This window comes from Engraulis encrasicolus, chromosome 13 (assembly GCF_034702125.1).
Source record: "Engraulis encrasicolus isolate BLACKSEA-1 chromosome 13, IST_EnEncr_1.0, whole genome shotgun sequence".
Taxonomy (NCBI): Eukaryota; Metazoa; Chordata; class Actinopteri; order Clupeiformes; family Engraulidae; genus Engraulis; species Engraulis encrasicolus.
The window spans coordinates 41,968,008-41,981,021 of record NC_085869.1 but is presented as its reverse complement, the minus strand read 5'-3'; the positions used below and the strand labels follow the sequence as shown (position 1 = coordinate 41,981,021).

Below are 13,014 nucleotides of genomic sequence, written 5' to 3'. Positions count from 1 at the left end.
GACTGACTGAAAAAAAGCTGGTACTCATGATCCTAAATTCATAAACTCAAAGATGCAAGTTGGGTGCTAAATATCACATAGGCTTTATGCAGCCATATTTGTGTATATGTGGCCTGCGTTATCTCTTTACCGTAATATTTTTTAAGATTTTTAGATGTTTTTAAGATGTTTAGTGACTACGCCACTCTCATTTGTTAGGGTGAGAGAACCCAACCATCAAACACTTGATTTGACTTTCCCCCGCAACAGGTTACTGAATAACAAGAGATACAACTGTCATACAATTCAGAGTTCTTTTTATTTTCTTTCTTTTCGTAATGAGTCTCTGTGTCTGAGAATATGCCTCATGGGCTCAGTCCAATATACAAAAATAGAGTGTGAACCTTTTACAGTATTTGTAGGCACGCCATCTTAATATACAAACTTGTGCCAATGTGCTAGTATGCAAAAGTGCTAATTGCACGAGGGGTAGACCAAATGATAAGATTGCACAGCAAACAAAGTTAGTAAATCAAATTGTAAAAAGAAAACAAACTGCCAAAAGGGCAAAATTGGTAATGGCCACCACACACACACACAAGCCTGTTAGACACACGTCTTTGGTCTCCCCCTACAGCAAGTATAGGTTCCAAAAGGAGTCTGAGATTTAAGATACGTCTCCCAGTAATACTTCAGTGTTCATACCCTAATCATATACACAAGCTCCGTCTTGGCGGTTACTAAGTAGAAACTTACACGAGCCCCTTCGTCTCGGATGTTAGAGTGAAACTTACACAAGCCCCTTCGTCTCGGACGTCAAAGTGAAAGGGTTGCACAGGATGAATCACTCATACAAAAGGACAAAACAAAACAAAAGGGTTGGGAAAAGAACAGTGATGCCCCCCTTCTCTAGTGACACTGCATCAGTGTAGTCGAAGGCACCATCTCCTCCTATGTACATTTAACGAGAAAGTTACCATTAGGCACGGCATTTATAACTCGATTCAACAGGAGTTGTGTATTGTGGAAATGTGGGCGCTCCCACAGGTGCAACCACGACACCACAGCGCGATATCAAAGGCACCACGCTGCCAGTCCCGCCATCACACCTGCGGAGCACCCCCACTCCCACCCCACACAACTCCCTACACAAGTTAAGCGTCGAAACTCTTACAGAAAATGCCGACATTACCTCTGGTTCTCTCGAAGCGGCATGCAAGCAGTCAACCACACAGGACACAAAGTGGAAGAACATCACCAGCGACACTGTGATAGAGTAACACTACATCAGTCACAACAGAGACTACGTTCGCACACACGACAGAAGCGTACAGAACGCATCTTTTACCTTGAGTTTGCCCAGCTCAGCACACCATCCCAGAACAGCAGCCGACCCCACGCCAGCCGCCGATGGACAGGGCTACAATTAAGTTAAATGGTGTCAGTAACCAACAACTAAGTACATTACAATGCACCAAAAAGAGCAATAAACCAACCGAGAAGGACGCCTACCTTTCCTGTACGGTGGCTCAACCACAAACGGAGGGGCAGAGAGAGCGGTGTGCCCACGCTACACTCGACAGCATCAAAAACACGGCGTCTCTGCTAACTAGCTACCACCGCAATGATTTATGCTACACACCTGAAGGAAAGGGGAGTGTCGTTACCCCGTCAGAATAAAAGTTCGGGATAACCACCGGTTACATACAACCCCACTTTAAAATGTCACCGTCCCGATGACACTCCGCACTCGCACACATCCCCGCACACACAAGCGCGCACACACACACCCAACAAGCGCGCACACACACACACACAAGCACGCGCATCGCACGCGCATCCAACGAGCGCAACCACACGCACACTAGAGGCCCCCCAGCACATTAACCATCAACAAAGTACACATGCACATAATCATACACAGACACTGCATAATGATCCAGGATGGAGTCACGCCAGGCTGGATGGACATGGACGTTCTTCTTGGACGGTTACTCTCCAGTCCACTACATGACAGTCTGCGGTTGGAGGCCTGCCCATTGCCCCCTGAGTGGGCTGTCGGCGAAGGCTGCCGCTGCGCACCCACAGAGGCCCGTTGCCCATTGCCCCCTGAGTGGGCTGTCGGTGAGGGCTGCCACTGCGCACCCACAGAGGCCCGTTGCCCATCACGGTCTCTCACTGGGTGCCCCAGATGCTGGCTCCCCCACGTGAAGCCAGCCTCATGCGACATGGACGTTCTTCTTGGACGGTTACTCTCCGGTCCACTAAATGACAGTCTGCGCCTGCGGTTGGAGGCCTGCCCATTGCCCCCTGAGTGGGCTGTCGGCGAGCGCTGCGCACCCACAGAGGCCCGTTGCCCATCGCGGTCTCTTACCGGGTGCCCCCGATGCTGGCTCTCCCACGTGAAGCCAGCCTCCTGCGACTCCGGTTGAGGTTGAGGTTGCTGGGAAATGCCCAGCCACCTTGACAGCACATCCAGCTGCCCTTGCCGATGCGCTACCATCTGCTTCAACTCAGACAGTCCTTCCATGCTTCTCTCGCAGCTTGGCCGTCGGCTATGCCAGCACCCCTGCCGGTGATCATCGGTGGGGCCCTCCGCTGGCTGGGGGTAATCACTGTTCTTTTCCCAACAAAACAAAACAAAACCAAATGCATACAAAACCCACCACTAACAATTGCAGACAGCTGTATCCACTTAGTTATCCTTTGCCGACTACTGCCAAATGTGGCCTGCGTTATCTCTTTACCGTAATATTTTTTAAGATTTGTAGATGTTTTTAAGATGTTTAGTGACTACGCCACTCTCATTTGTTAGGGTGAGAGAACCCAACCATCAAACACTTGATTTGACTTTCCCCCGCAACAGGTTACTGAATAACAAGAGATACAACTGTCATACAATTCAGAGTTCTTTTTATTTTCTTTCTTTTCGTAATGAGTCTCTGTGTCTGAAAATATGCCTCACGGGCTCAATCAAATATAAAAACAGAATATGAACCTTTTACAGTATTTATAGGCACGTCATCTCAATATACAAACTTGTGCCAATGTGCTAGTATGCAAAAGTGCTAATTGCACGAGGGGTAGACCAAATGACAAAATTGCACGGCAAACAAAGTTAGTAAATCAAATTGTAAAAAGAAAACAAATTGCCAAAAGGGCAAAATTGGTAATGGCCACCACACACACACACAAGCCTGTTAGACACACGTCTTTGGTCTCCCCCTACAGCAAGTATAGGTTCCAAAAGGAGTCTGAGATTTAAGATACGTCTCCCAGTAATACTTCAGTGTTCATACCCTAATCATATACACAAGCTCCGTCTTGGCGGTTACTAAGTAGAAACTTACACGAGCCCCTTCGTCTCGGATGTTAGAGTGAAACTTACACAAGCCCCTTCGTCTCGGACGTCAAAGTGAAAGGGTTGCACAGGATGAATCACTCATACAAAAGGACAAAACAAAACAAAAGGGTTGGGAAAAGAACAGTGATGCCCCCCTTCTCTAGTGACACTGCATCAGTGTAGTCGAAGGCACCATCTCCTCCTATGTACATTTAACGAGAAAGTTACCATTAGGCACGGCATTTATAACTCGATTCAACAGGAGTTGTGTATTGTGGAAATGTGGGCGCTCCCACAGGTGCAACCACGACACCACAGCGCGATATCAAAGGCACCACGCTGCCAGTCCCGCCATCACACCTGCGGAGCACCCCCACTCCCACCCCACACAACTCCCTACACAAGTTAAGCTCTTACAGAAACTCTCTTACAGAACTCTTACAGAAAATGCCGACATTACCTCTGGTTCTCTCGAAGCGGCATGCAAGCAGTCAACCACACAGGACACAAAGTGGAAGAACATCACCAGCGACACTGTGATAGAGTAACACTACATCAGTCACAACAGAGACTACGTTCGCACACACGACAGAAGCGTACAGAACGCATCTTTTACCTTGAGTTTGCCCAGCTCAGCACACCATCCCAGAACAGCAGCCGACCCCACGCCAGCCGCCGATGGACAGGGCTACAATTAAGTTAAATGGTGTCAGTAACCAACAACTAAGTACATTACAATGCACCAAAAAGAGCAATAAACCAACCGAGAAGGACGCCTACCTTTCCTGTACGGTGGCTCAACCACAAACGGAGGGGCAGAGAGAGCGGTGTGCCCACGCTACACTCGACAGCATCAACAACATAGCGTCTTTGCTAACTAGTTACCACCGCAATAATATAGGCTACACACCTGAAGGAAAGGGGAGTGTCGTTACCCCGTCAGAATAAAAGTTCGGGATAACCACCGGTTACATATAGGTATCCTAAGTATCTGTGTGCTTCAGGGATATTCTGAACAAATCAAGTTAAGTGATAACCCAGGCTTTATTTACAATAACTTGTAACAATAAGTTATGTTTCATTGCAACTTTGAGGGCATTTCCACCTTTTATCTTAAAAAAGCCCGGATTTAGCTGTCCATTATTACATAGTGTGTCGTTAATCTGGTAACCAAATTGTAGGGGTAATCTGCATTTATTGGACGTGAGGAATATTCTTCCTCACGCAAGGGCACCCAAATATGTAGGTTCTACTACATTTATGGGTACGGGGACTATTCTTCCTCACACACGGGCACCAAAATATGTAGGGTCAACTACAATTAATGGGTACGACGTTAAATGTAAGGGAAGTACAGTAATGTAATTATAATTACATTAATAAGTATACAATTCTTATACCGTTCCAAATATGTAATGTGTTATTACTATATGTGAGGAATAAGAGTATAAGAAATGATGCATGAAGAGTGTGTTAAACTCTTCACGCTGGGTATCAATAATGTGTAGGTGTGTACTTATGGAATCGTCAATTGTCTAATTAATGATTGCATAAAACACGGTTCATGACCGTCTCATAAAATCATGACCATTATTGACAAATAATCTGAAGGTTTTGTGTGAATTCTTTTCTGGTTGACTTCGTAGAAATTGTTCAAATAAGACAAACACGGTTCACCACAATGTACATTTATTGTAAAAGCATCATCCGGTCATAACACTGATACAGCCAATGTGACTTGCAGGGCATAAGAACTTAGGTAAAATATACAATATATACACGGGGTATGAGAGGATGCGCTCTGTGTGTGTGTGTGTGTGTGTGTACGCTATGCGAGAGAGAGAAAGAGAGAGAGAGAAGGGGGAGGCGCGCGCTCGATGGAGCCGCGCATCTCTGACACCGCGTGTGCCGAGCGGTGGGAGGAGAGAGAGAGAGAGAGAGATGTAGCCTATGTTCTATGAACTATGGCTCAAATGATTCTGCGCAGCGCGGCGCGCAGGACCGAAATATGAGACATGAGGAGGGGCGTTAAGCTTTCGGCTGATGAAGCGGGAACTTATCTTCAAGATAGAATTCGAGCTAATCAGAGAATACTGTCCTTTGTCTTAAGGCTTTACAGTATGTGTGGGGGAGGGAAAAGGGAGCGTTTGGCGCTCTTTTCCGACAATAGCTTACGTCCTCGACTCAGTGGTTTAAAACACGGGTACGTGTATCTCTGTGAGTGGATAATTTACATGTGGGTGCAAGTATGCCAATCCTGCAACTACAGTAAACTAAGAATAGCGTGTGGCTATTTGTGGTGATGAGAGGGGAGAAAGAGAGAAAGAAAGGAAAGAACAGATAGAACAAAATAACCCAAAATAAAATATATCACACTCTACAAGTGTGTATACTTAAACACAACTCCTCAAAGCTATGTAACAGTTCTAACTGCATATATATGCCCAATTTCAGTGCTTACTGCATTATCCTTGGTAGGAGGAGAGAAATCCTTTGATCTCTCGGGCGAGGTGGGTGTGTGCGTCTTCGTGCGCACGAGGTCCTTTTGTTCTCCAAGCTCGCAGGTCCTGTCTGTGGGCCCAAGCGATACCACGCGCCGTTCCGGGGCACGAGGTTGCAATGTGTCCACAGAAGTCTTGCTTCGTTGTACGGGGAAAGGAAGGGTATTTCGTTGTGTAATCCGATTGTCTTTGCGGTGCCGTCCTGCGAAGGTCCAGTGGGAAAAGCGGGTGCACGCAGGTCCGTTCCACGCGTAATAACTATACCGGCTGTCCACACTCTCTTGGGGGACAGACCATCAGGCTCAGCCGAGTCTTCGTAGACTCTAGGCGAGGTCCTTGATTTCGGTACTAGTAAAAGATTAACAATTGTCCGTACAAAAGTTATCCTATAGCGCGTGAGTTCCTCGTGGGTCCTGACTCACTGTTCTCCTAGTAGGGTCCGCAAAAGTCAAATGCAATACAAACGAAAACCGGTTGAAGGAAGAAATATATCGACTGTAGTGTTAACCTGGCCAAGATAACTTACAGTTTCAATAATTTCTAAAATAGACGTCTCTCCAAGGAGACGTGTCCTGGCACGTCTCACATCTCGATGGAGGAAGTCGGGCGGGCTAACTCTGGCTAGATTCATACCTTTACCTGGGCTTTATACATACGGGGCGGGGCTGAGCCACGTATGTAATAAGAAACCAGGTACAGTAGAAAAAGAAAATGGTGTCCTCATCTTACAAAATGGCGGACATTCGTAAAATGAGGGGAAATGAATTAAACTTTAGGGGTAATAATGCCTACAAAATACTTAGCTCACCGGTTTCTCCTCTTCATGCTGAATCCATACATATCTCATATGTTAAATTTGGTTTAACTAATCAAAAGTAATAACAGTTTATATATTTTAGAGCGCCCCCCGCAGGCCATTTTGTTATCTGTGTGTTTGACACTCGAACTCAAATTGTTCTATAGACCCTAAACTTCAACTTGGAAGTGAAAACAAAACTTTAACACCAATTTGAAATGACTGAGCCTAATACGACCCCACTAAAAGGATCTACAAGTATAAAAATATAGCTATCGCAATTGCGGCCATCTTCAATTTCTCAACTTTGAGGTGAATCCTTAATATTTTGAAGCTCAAATGGCTTACTCATGACTTCAGCGATAACCAAAACCTATAATTAGTCGTCAAGATCCATATTCTAGTGCATATTCATCCAAAGTTGTGGATAATTATAAATTTGGCGGAGATGTCGGAGATGTCGGCCATCTTGGATTTCTCGATTTTCAGTGTGGTGCCTAGGTTTTGCAAAGCTAAATGGCTCATAAATTAATTCAGCAATCCCAAGAACCCACATTTAGTCGCAGAGGTCAGGATTATATGACATATGCAACCTAAGTAATGAAGAATTGTTAATTTGGCGGCCATCTTGGATTTGTCCATTTTGAGGGTGATCCCTTGATTTTTGAGCTTGGAGCCGCTTCTTATCGTAATCAGCATACCTGAAAACCTTTGTATACAAATGTTCATGCTTTCTTCCGGAAGTGAACATCTTTGCCAAAAATCCTGACATATCCTCTAGACTAACAGTTTAAGAGGCCACAGCAGCTCAGGAAGTGGGAAACTGCACACACCACATATACACACACACACACACACACACACACACACACACACACACACACACACACACACACACACACACACACACACACACACACACACACTTTCACTCACTCACTCACTCACTCACTCACTCACTCACCCACTCACTCACTCACTCACTCACTCACACAGTGTTGAAGTATTGAATCTCTCTCCTAGACTTCAACTGCTTCCTGATAGTATTTCCCCAGCCACTCTCTCTCTCTCAGATCGGAAGTCAATGATTGGTGTGGAGACACGACACAGGTCAAAGGTCAAAGTCGGCTGCAGAGATACTTACATCGCTCAGTCTGGAGAGCTACTGCAAAGTATGTGGCTCAGGTGGCATGGGTCTCAGTACATTTTGCAGTGTCAATTTAGTAATTGGAAGTCGGACCAAATAAGTGAAAAGTGAAAGCCCATTGGGAAACTCCAACTCCCATTGTCATTGTGACACAGCACTCCACAGCACACAAGTGAACACTGCACACAACAAAATTGCATTTATGCCTCACCCGTGCAAAGGGGCAGCCCTCAGTGGCGCCCCATGGGGAGCAGTGCGGTGGGACGGTACCATGCTCAGGGTACCTCAGTCATGGAGGAGGATGGGGGAGAGCACTGGTTGATTACTCCCCCCACCAACCTGGTGGGTCGGGAGTCGAACCGGCAACCTCTGGGATGCAAGTCTGACGCCCTAACCGCTCACCCATGACTGCCCCTAATGCACTCTGTAACAGCGTGCTAAATTTGACACGCTATGTGTCGCCTCAACAGAGAGTCCATTATAATACTCGTCCATGGAGTGTATTTGGTCCAGTTCCAGCTCTGCAACTGTTGAGTTAACACTGTCAAATGTACTGTGCTGGGCTAGATGAGTGCAATGGAATTCAGAGTTGGGACAACTGAGGCATAGGATAGTCGGTTGGTGACGTGATTCAAATTCAAATAATTTTACACAGCAGCCTTCTTTTCACAGAACCACTACATACAAGCAAAGATGAAGTAAAAATGATTGAAAATGAATGCCATTTACCTTCGATACACTTTCAGTGCTCGTCGCTCACTGTCTAGAACTATTGTGGAACTATTGTCAATGGCTATCTCTGAGTTAAAGGCTCCATGAGCTGCTATTGTTCTGTGTAAATGGAACACAGATGTCATTGGGATTAGCCAAACTCTTGCTTCCAGGACTTTGGGCTGGATAGAGGAGGGCTGCCCTTCCACTGAACACCCTCATACATAATCATTTGGTTAAACACATTGTGAATCAGTGACCATATTTGTTAAGGGATTGAGAGTGTTTATGAAACATTCCAGCAAATTGCCAGCTACTTGTATGCTCTCATAGACATCAGAACAGTGAAAAGGCCAAAATTAAAGGTTGCAAGTATAGTATAGATATTTACTTGAAAATGTGCATTTAAGGCCTATTACGTCTCTGTGCTGTTCCTGAAGTGGATGTAAACAATACTCTTCCTAGAACCATGTTTCCTCTTGATGATGGATGGCAAACAATGCTCTCCCGAGAGATTCAAATTTCCTGATGAGGCTCCTGACTGGGAGCTGATGATTGGTATGTGTTTCTTGCGAAGAGTGGGACAGGAAAGAAAATGGGGGACAACAAAACAGAAAGACAGAGTGACTGTGAGAAAGAGGAATATGGTTGGGGTATGACCTAGGCCGGATTTGAACTTGGGATCCCATATGGACGGGGATCCCTGAAGTCCATATGGACGGGGCCCACGGGACTTAGTGCGTCGTGCCACAGAACCCACGTCCCTCACAATTTAAGATTCAGGCTTCCTTTGTGGAGGCATAATGGCTATAACAACTCCTTTGTTCCCCTATCACTATACTTAACAACAACCAGAGAATACATGTGTGACAATATGGGCCTTTGTAGTTAGCAACTGCATGTTAGTGAAGGAATGAACTCGTCTTTTCTTGCCTTGACATATAAACTTAACTGCAATCCCATTCCTAACCCATGGTGATCAGTATGATGTCAGTTCACCTTTTAAAACTATCACCAGAGATTCTTTGAGAGAGATATGCCAACATAATAGGGTTCTATGGGCACCTAACGTGACCAGGTTCCAGTCTGCCTAAAAGGGCGTGTCATAATGCTCCTAGCATTGAATAGAACAGTCCTTAGGTCTGCCTAGGTCTGCCTAAAGGGGGATTTCCCCCCCAATAATAGAACCCGGAAACAATGGGCCAATGGAACCTCTCTCTCTCTCTACTCTCTCTGATTACAGCTTCAACTCACCTGGGAAGGCTACCTACAAGGTTTAGGAGTGTGTTATAGGAGTTTTTGACCATTCTTTCAAACGTGAATTGGTGAGGTCACATACTGATGTTGCATCAGGACACCAAAACATTTCGGACAATTCCATACTCCCAACATTGTGGGAACTGTGCGGAATGTGCCCCTTCCTCTTCCAACATGACTGTGCACCATATAACCTAGCTTTGTAACTTAACCTATCACATTGCTCAACACTCACTGAACTTAACACCACATCTTCCTCATAGGCTGTGCTATTTTGATAACACGAGTCCTGTGAATGACCTAGGCTACTTGTCCTCACTTGGCCTTGCTAAATGTTTTACTATTGTGTCGTGGCACACATTACCACTCATAGACTGAGTACTATCAACACATTAATTTGGAATAGCCACCTCTCTCTCTTTGTTGATGTTGGGTTATGAGATTTTAAGAGTGACAACATTTATATTGTGTCTCTTCTGTGATAACCTGCATGTCATGCGTTGGTCAAGTGTTTACATTAGATTACCCACCCCAGTACTGTATATTCACCATATCTATAGCGTTACACATTTACAGTAGACATAAGCAATTGACATTTCTTAACAGACATGATGCAACTATAGGACCTCATTTACGATAAGTCACAGTCTGTATTTCCAAGGAACTCGTTATGTGGTCATCAGGGGTGGATCTAGCCATTTTGGGGCCCTAAGTATTTTAGTGTTTTGTCTCATATATATCTTTGATTATTTTACAAAAGTGACAAATTAAGATCAAGCCTACTTTTTTGTGTATTCACAGTGACTGGTGTGACGTTGGGGCCTATGGAGGACAGATTTGGTCAAGGCCCTAGGCAATTGCCTAGGTTTGCCTAATGTAAAGTCCGCCTCTGGAGGTCATTCCTCTGCTTTGTGTCTCTTGTGGTGTGTGAATGCCAAGGGAAGGGGTTCTCAACCTTTTTTGGCCAAATGCCCCCTCACCTCCTCGTACACCTGTTAACCCCCCCGGTCTCATTTTCTCCTACTGCACCCACTCCTTGACTGTCTTTTCTCCACTTCCTACCCCTCCTCCCTTTTATTTTTTCCGCTACTCTACTATGCCTGTTTTCTGCTCCTTTCTTCTCCTCCCCTCTCCTGTGTTTTGCTCTCTTCTTGTTTCCTCTCTTCCCCCTTTCCGCCATTTACCTTCCTCTTTTCACTTTATTCCTTCTATCCCCCTTTCTCATCCAATCTCATCTGCCCCTCCTTTTACCCCCCTACATCTCTTCTCTCTTCTCCTCTACCGTTCTCTCTCTGTGTTCTGCTCCCTCTTCTCTTCTCTTCTCTTCTCTTCTCTTCTCTTCTCTTCTCTTCTCTTCTCTTCTCTTCTCTCACTCATTCTCTCCTTGTCCTCTCGCCTTCTGTCCCACCCTATGCTCCCACTCTCTTATTCTCTCCTTCCCTACTCTCGGCACTCTTATTCTATCCATCCTCTTTCTCACACTCACTCTGCCACTAATTCTCTCCATGCTCTCATTCCATTTCTCTTCTCTCCCCTCCTTTTACTAATTCTCTCCTCATTCCCTCCCGTCTCGTACCCCGGACCCCCCCCCCCACTCTCTCTCCCATTCTTTTTTTTTCTCTCCATTCTCTCTCCCCCCCTTCTCCTACTCTGCTCTCGCCGTCGCTCCCTCCTGTCTCCCCATTTGATTTTACTTCCCTCTTCCACTTTCCCCTCTCCTCCGCCCCTTTCTCCCACACGACGGCAAGCCTCCACAGCTGGAATTCTGCGAAGACGTCTTTCGCCCGCCCGCCGATGGTGCAGGAGTCGACAATTTCATGAAGACGGCGGCAACGTTTCTCAGCTATTTCGCTGGTTGTACGCGGGTGGGATTGTGTTCCTAAGCAAAGTGCGTAGTGGTTATAAACGTGTTAACAGATAAATATCGAACTTTAGCACTGAGTTCTATCAAAACTTGGGACGGCCGGATGGCTGCTGCAGGAATTTTGCGTCTGGCACTCGCAATAATATGGGCAGGTGAGTAGCAAAGCGATTGAATTCAGAAGAATTCAGATAGCCATAGCCGATTTATTCTGATATGATGGCGGTGGCTGATGACAGAGACAAGACCCAGAAACGTGTTATGTTCGTGTGGGCTACAGAATGTGTTTCACTTTTCAATGACAGAACCTGGGAAACAAGCCAAGACAAGGCTAACTAAAAATGGCTTGTGTTGACAACTTACGTAAACATATAGTGTGGGTTAATGTTGGTCAAGTCTTGTCACGCAACAGTCTGTTATAATAGTTTATTTTACTATCAAACTTGTCGCCTGCTTGTTTTATTTACGTGTGGAGTAGACTGCCACGGCCCACTCGAGGTGCGTGTGTGTGCGCGCGCACGCTTGTGTGTGTTCTCGCAACTGTGTGGGTCAGGCGTGGAGTGTGCAAAGTGTGAATGATATGGGCTTTGCCGTCTGTGCTGTTGTGCCCTGGGAATACAACAGTCTCTTTTATTTTATGTAAAGAGGAGGATTTTTTTTGCAAGGCTGAGTATGTCTACTGTAACATGCTTCCATATTTATTCACTCATTCCATATGACTGAAGAACATGGTTGTTCAAAATCTTGCTTTATTCACATTTGACTGTGCAATACAACCCTACTACAAGTCCAAATTCTCTAGGACTGCGTGGACGTCCCATTATTTGTCATTGCAGCACACAGGACATGGTGGAGAGTGGACAAAACAATGCACAAAGTACCCCAGTCTTGGAGGATTGCACTGGTTGCACTGGCACTGGTTTTGGGAAGGGATTCAGCATTCAGCATTCATGATACAGCATTCAGCATGATTCATAATTGATCATGACTGCCCCTATACACTTGAGGGGGAGTGGATGGAGTTGATGGAGAAGAGTTGATTAATTTCCCCCTGGGATCAATAAATTATACTCTCTAGGCTACTCTACTCTACGTTTTATCGGCATTGACAATTGTTAGCAGCTACAACGTGTGTGTGTGTGTGTGTGTGTGTGTGTGTGTGTGTGTGTGTGTGTGTGTGTGTGTGTGTGTGTGTGTTTGTCTGTGTCTGTGTCTGTGTCTGTGTCTGTGTCTGTGTCTGTGTATGTGTGTCCGTGTCCGTGTGTGTGTTTGTTTGTGTGTGTGTGCTTCTGAAATCTATAATTCATATGAAGGAACCACAATGAGTCCCAGCGTTAAGCCAACTGTCAGAACTTCAATGAGGAGAGAGAGAGAGAGAGAGAGAGAGAGAGAGAGAGAGAGAGAGAGAGAGAGACAGAG

General features: G+C 45.6%; 1 protein-coding gene and 2 long non-coding RNA genes across 3 annotated transcripts in view; 1 reads left to right on the top strand and 2 right to left on the bottom strand.

The window, feature by feature from the left end:
* Positions 1-856: 856 nt before the first annotated feature.
* Positions 857-1,514, bottom strand: LOC134461792 (uncharacterized). The gene is made up of 3 exons (XR_010037418.1): positions 1,328-1,514; positions 1,172-1,245; positions 857-930 (listed from the first exon to the last, which is right to left on the bottom strand). It is a non-coding gene; the product is annotated as an uncharacterized LOC134461792 (long non-coding RNA).
* A 1,936-nt stretch (positions 1,515-3,450) lies between these two features.
* Positions 3,451-4,125, bottom strand: LOC134461788 (uncharacterized). Its single transcript, XR_010037417.1, has 3 exons — positions 3,939-4,125; positions 3,783-3,856; positions 3,451-3,524 (listed from the first exon to the last, which is right to left on the bottom strand). It is a non-coding gene; the product is annotated as an uncharacterized LOC134461788 (long non-coding RNA).
* Positions 4,126-11,405: 7,280 nt separating this feature from the next.
* si:ch211-214p13.3 (nectin-3-like protein) overlaps positions 11,406-13,014 on the top strand; it is a 15,360-nt gene continuing 13,751 nt past the window's right edge. The window contains exon 1 of the mRNA XM_063213943.1: positions 11,406-11,750. Coding sequence (XP_063070013.1) covers positions 11,702-11,750 — 49 coding nt within the window. The 5' untranslated portion in view covers positions 11,406-11,701. The remainder of the gene's footprint in view (positions 11,751-13,014) is intronic.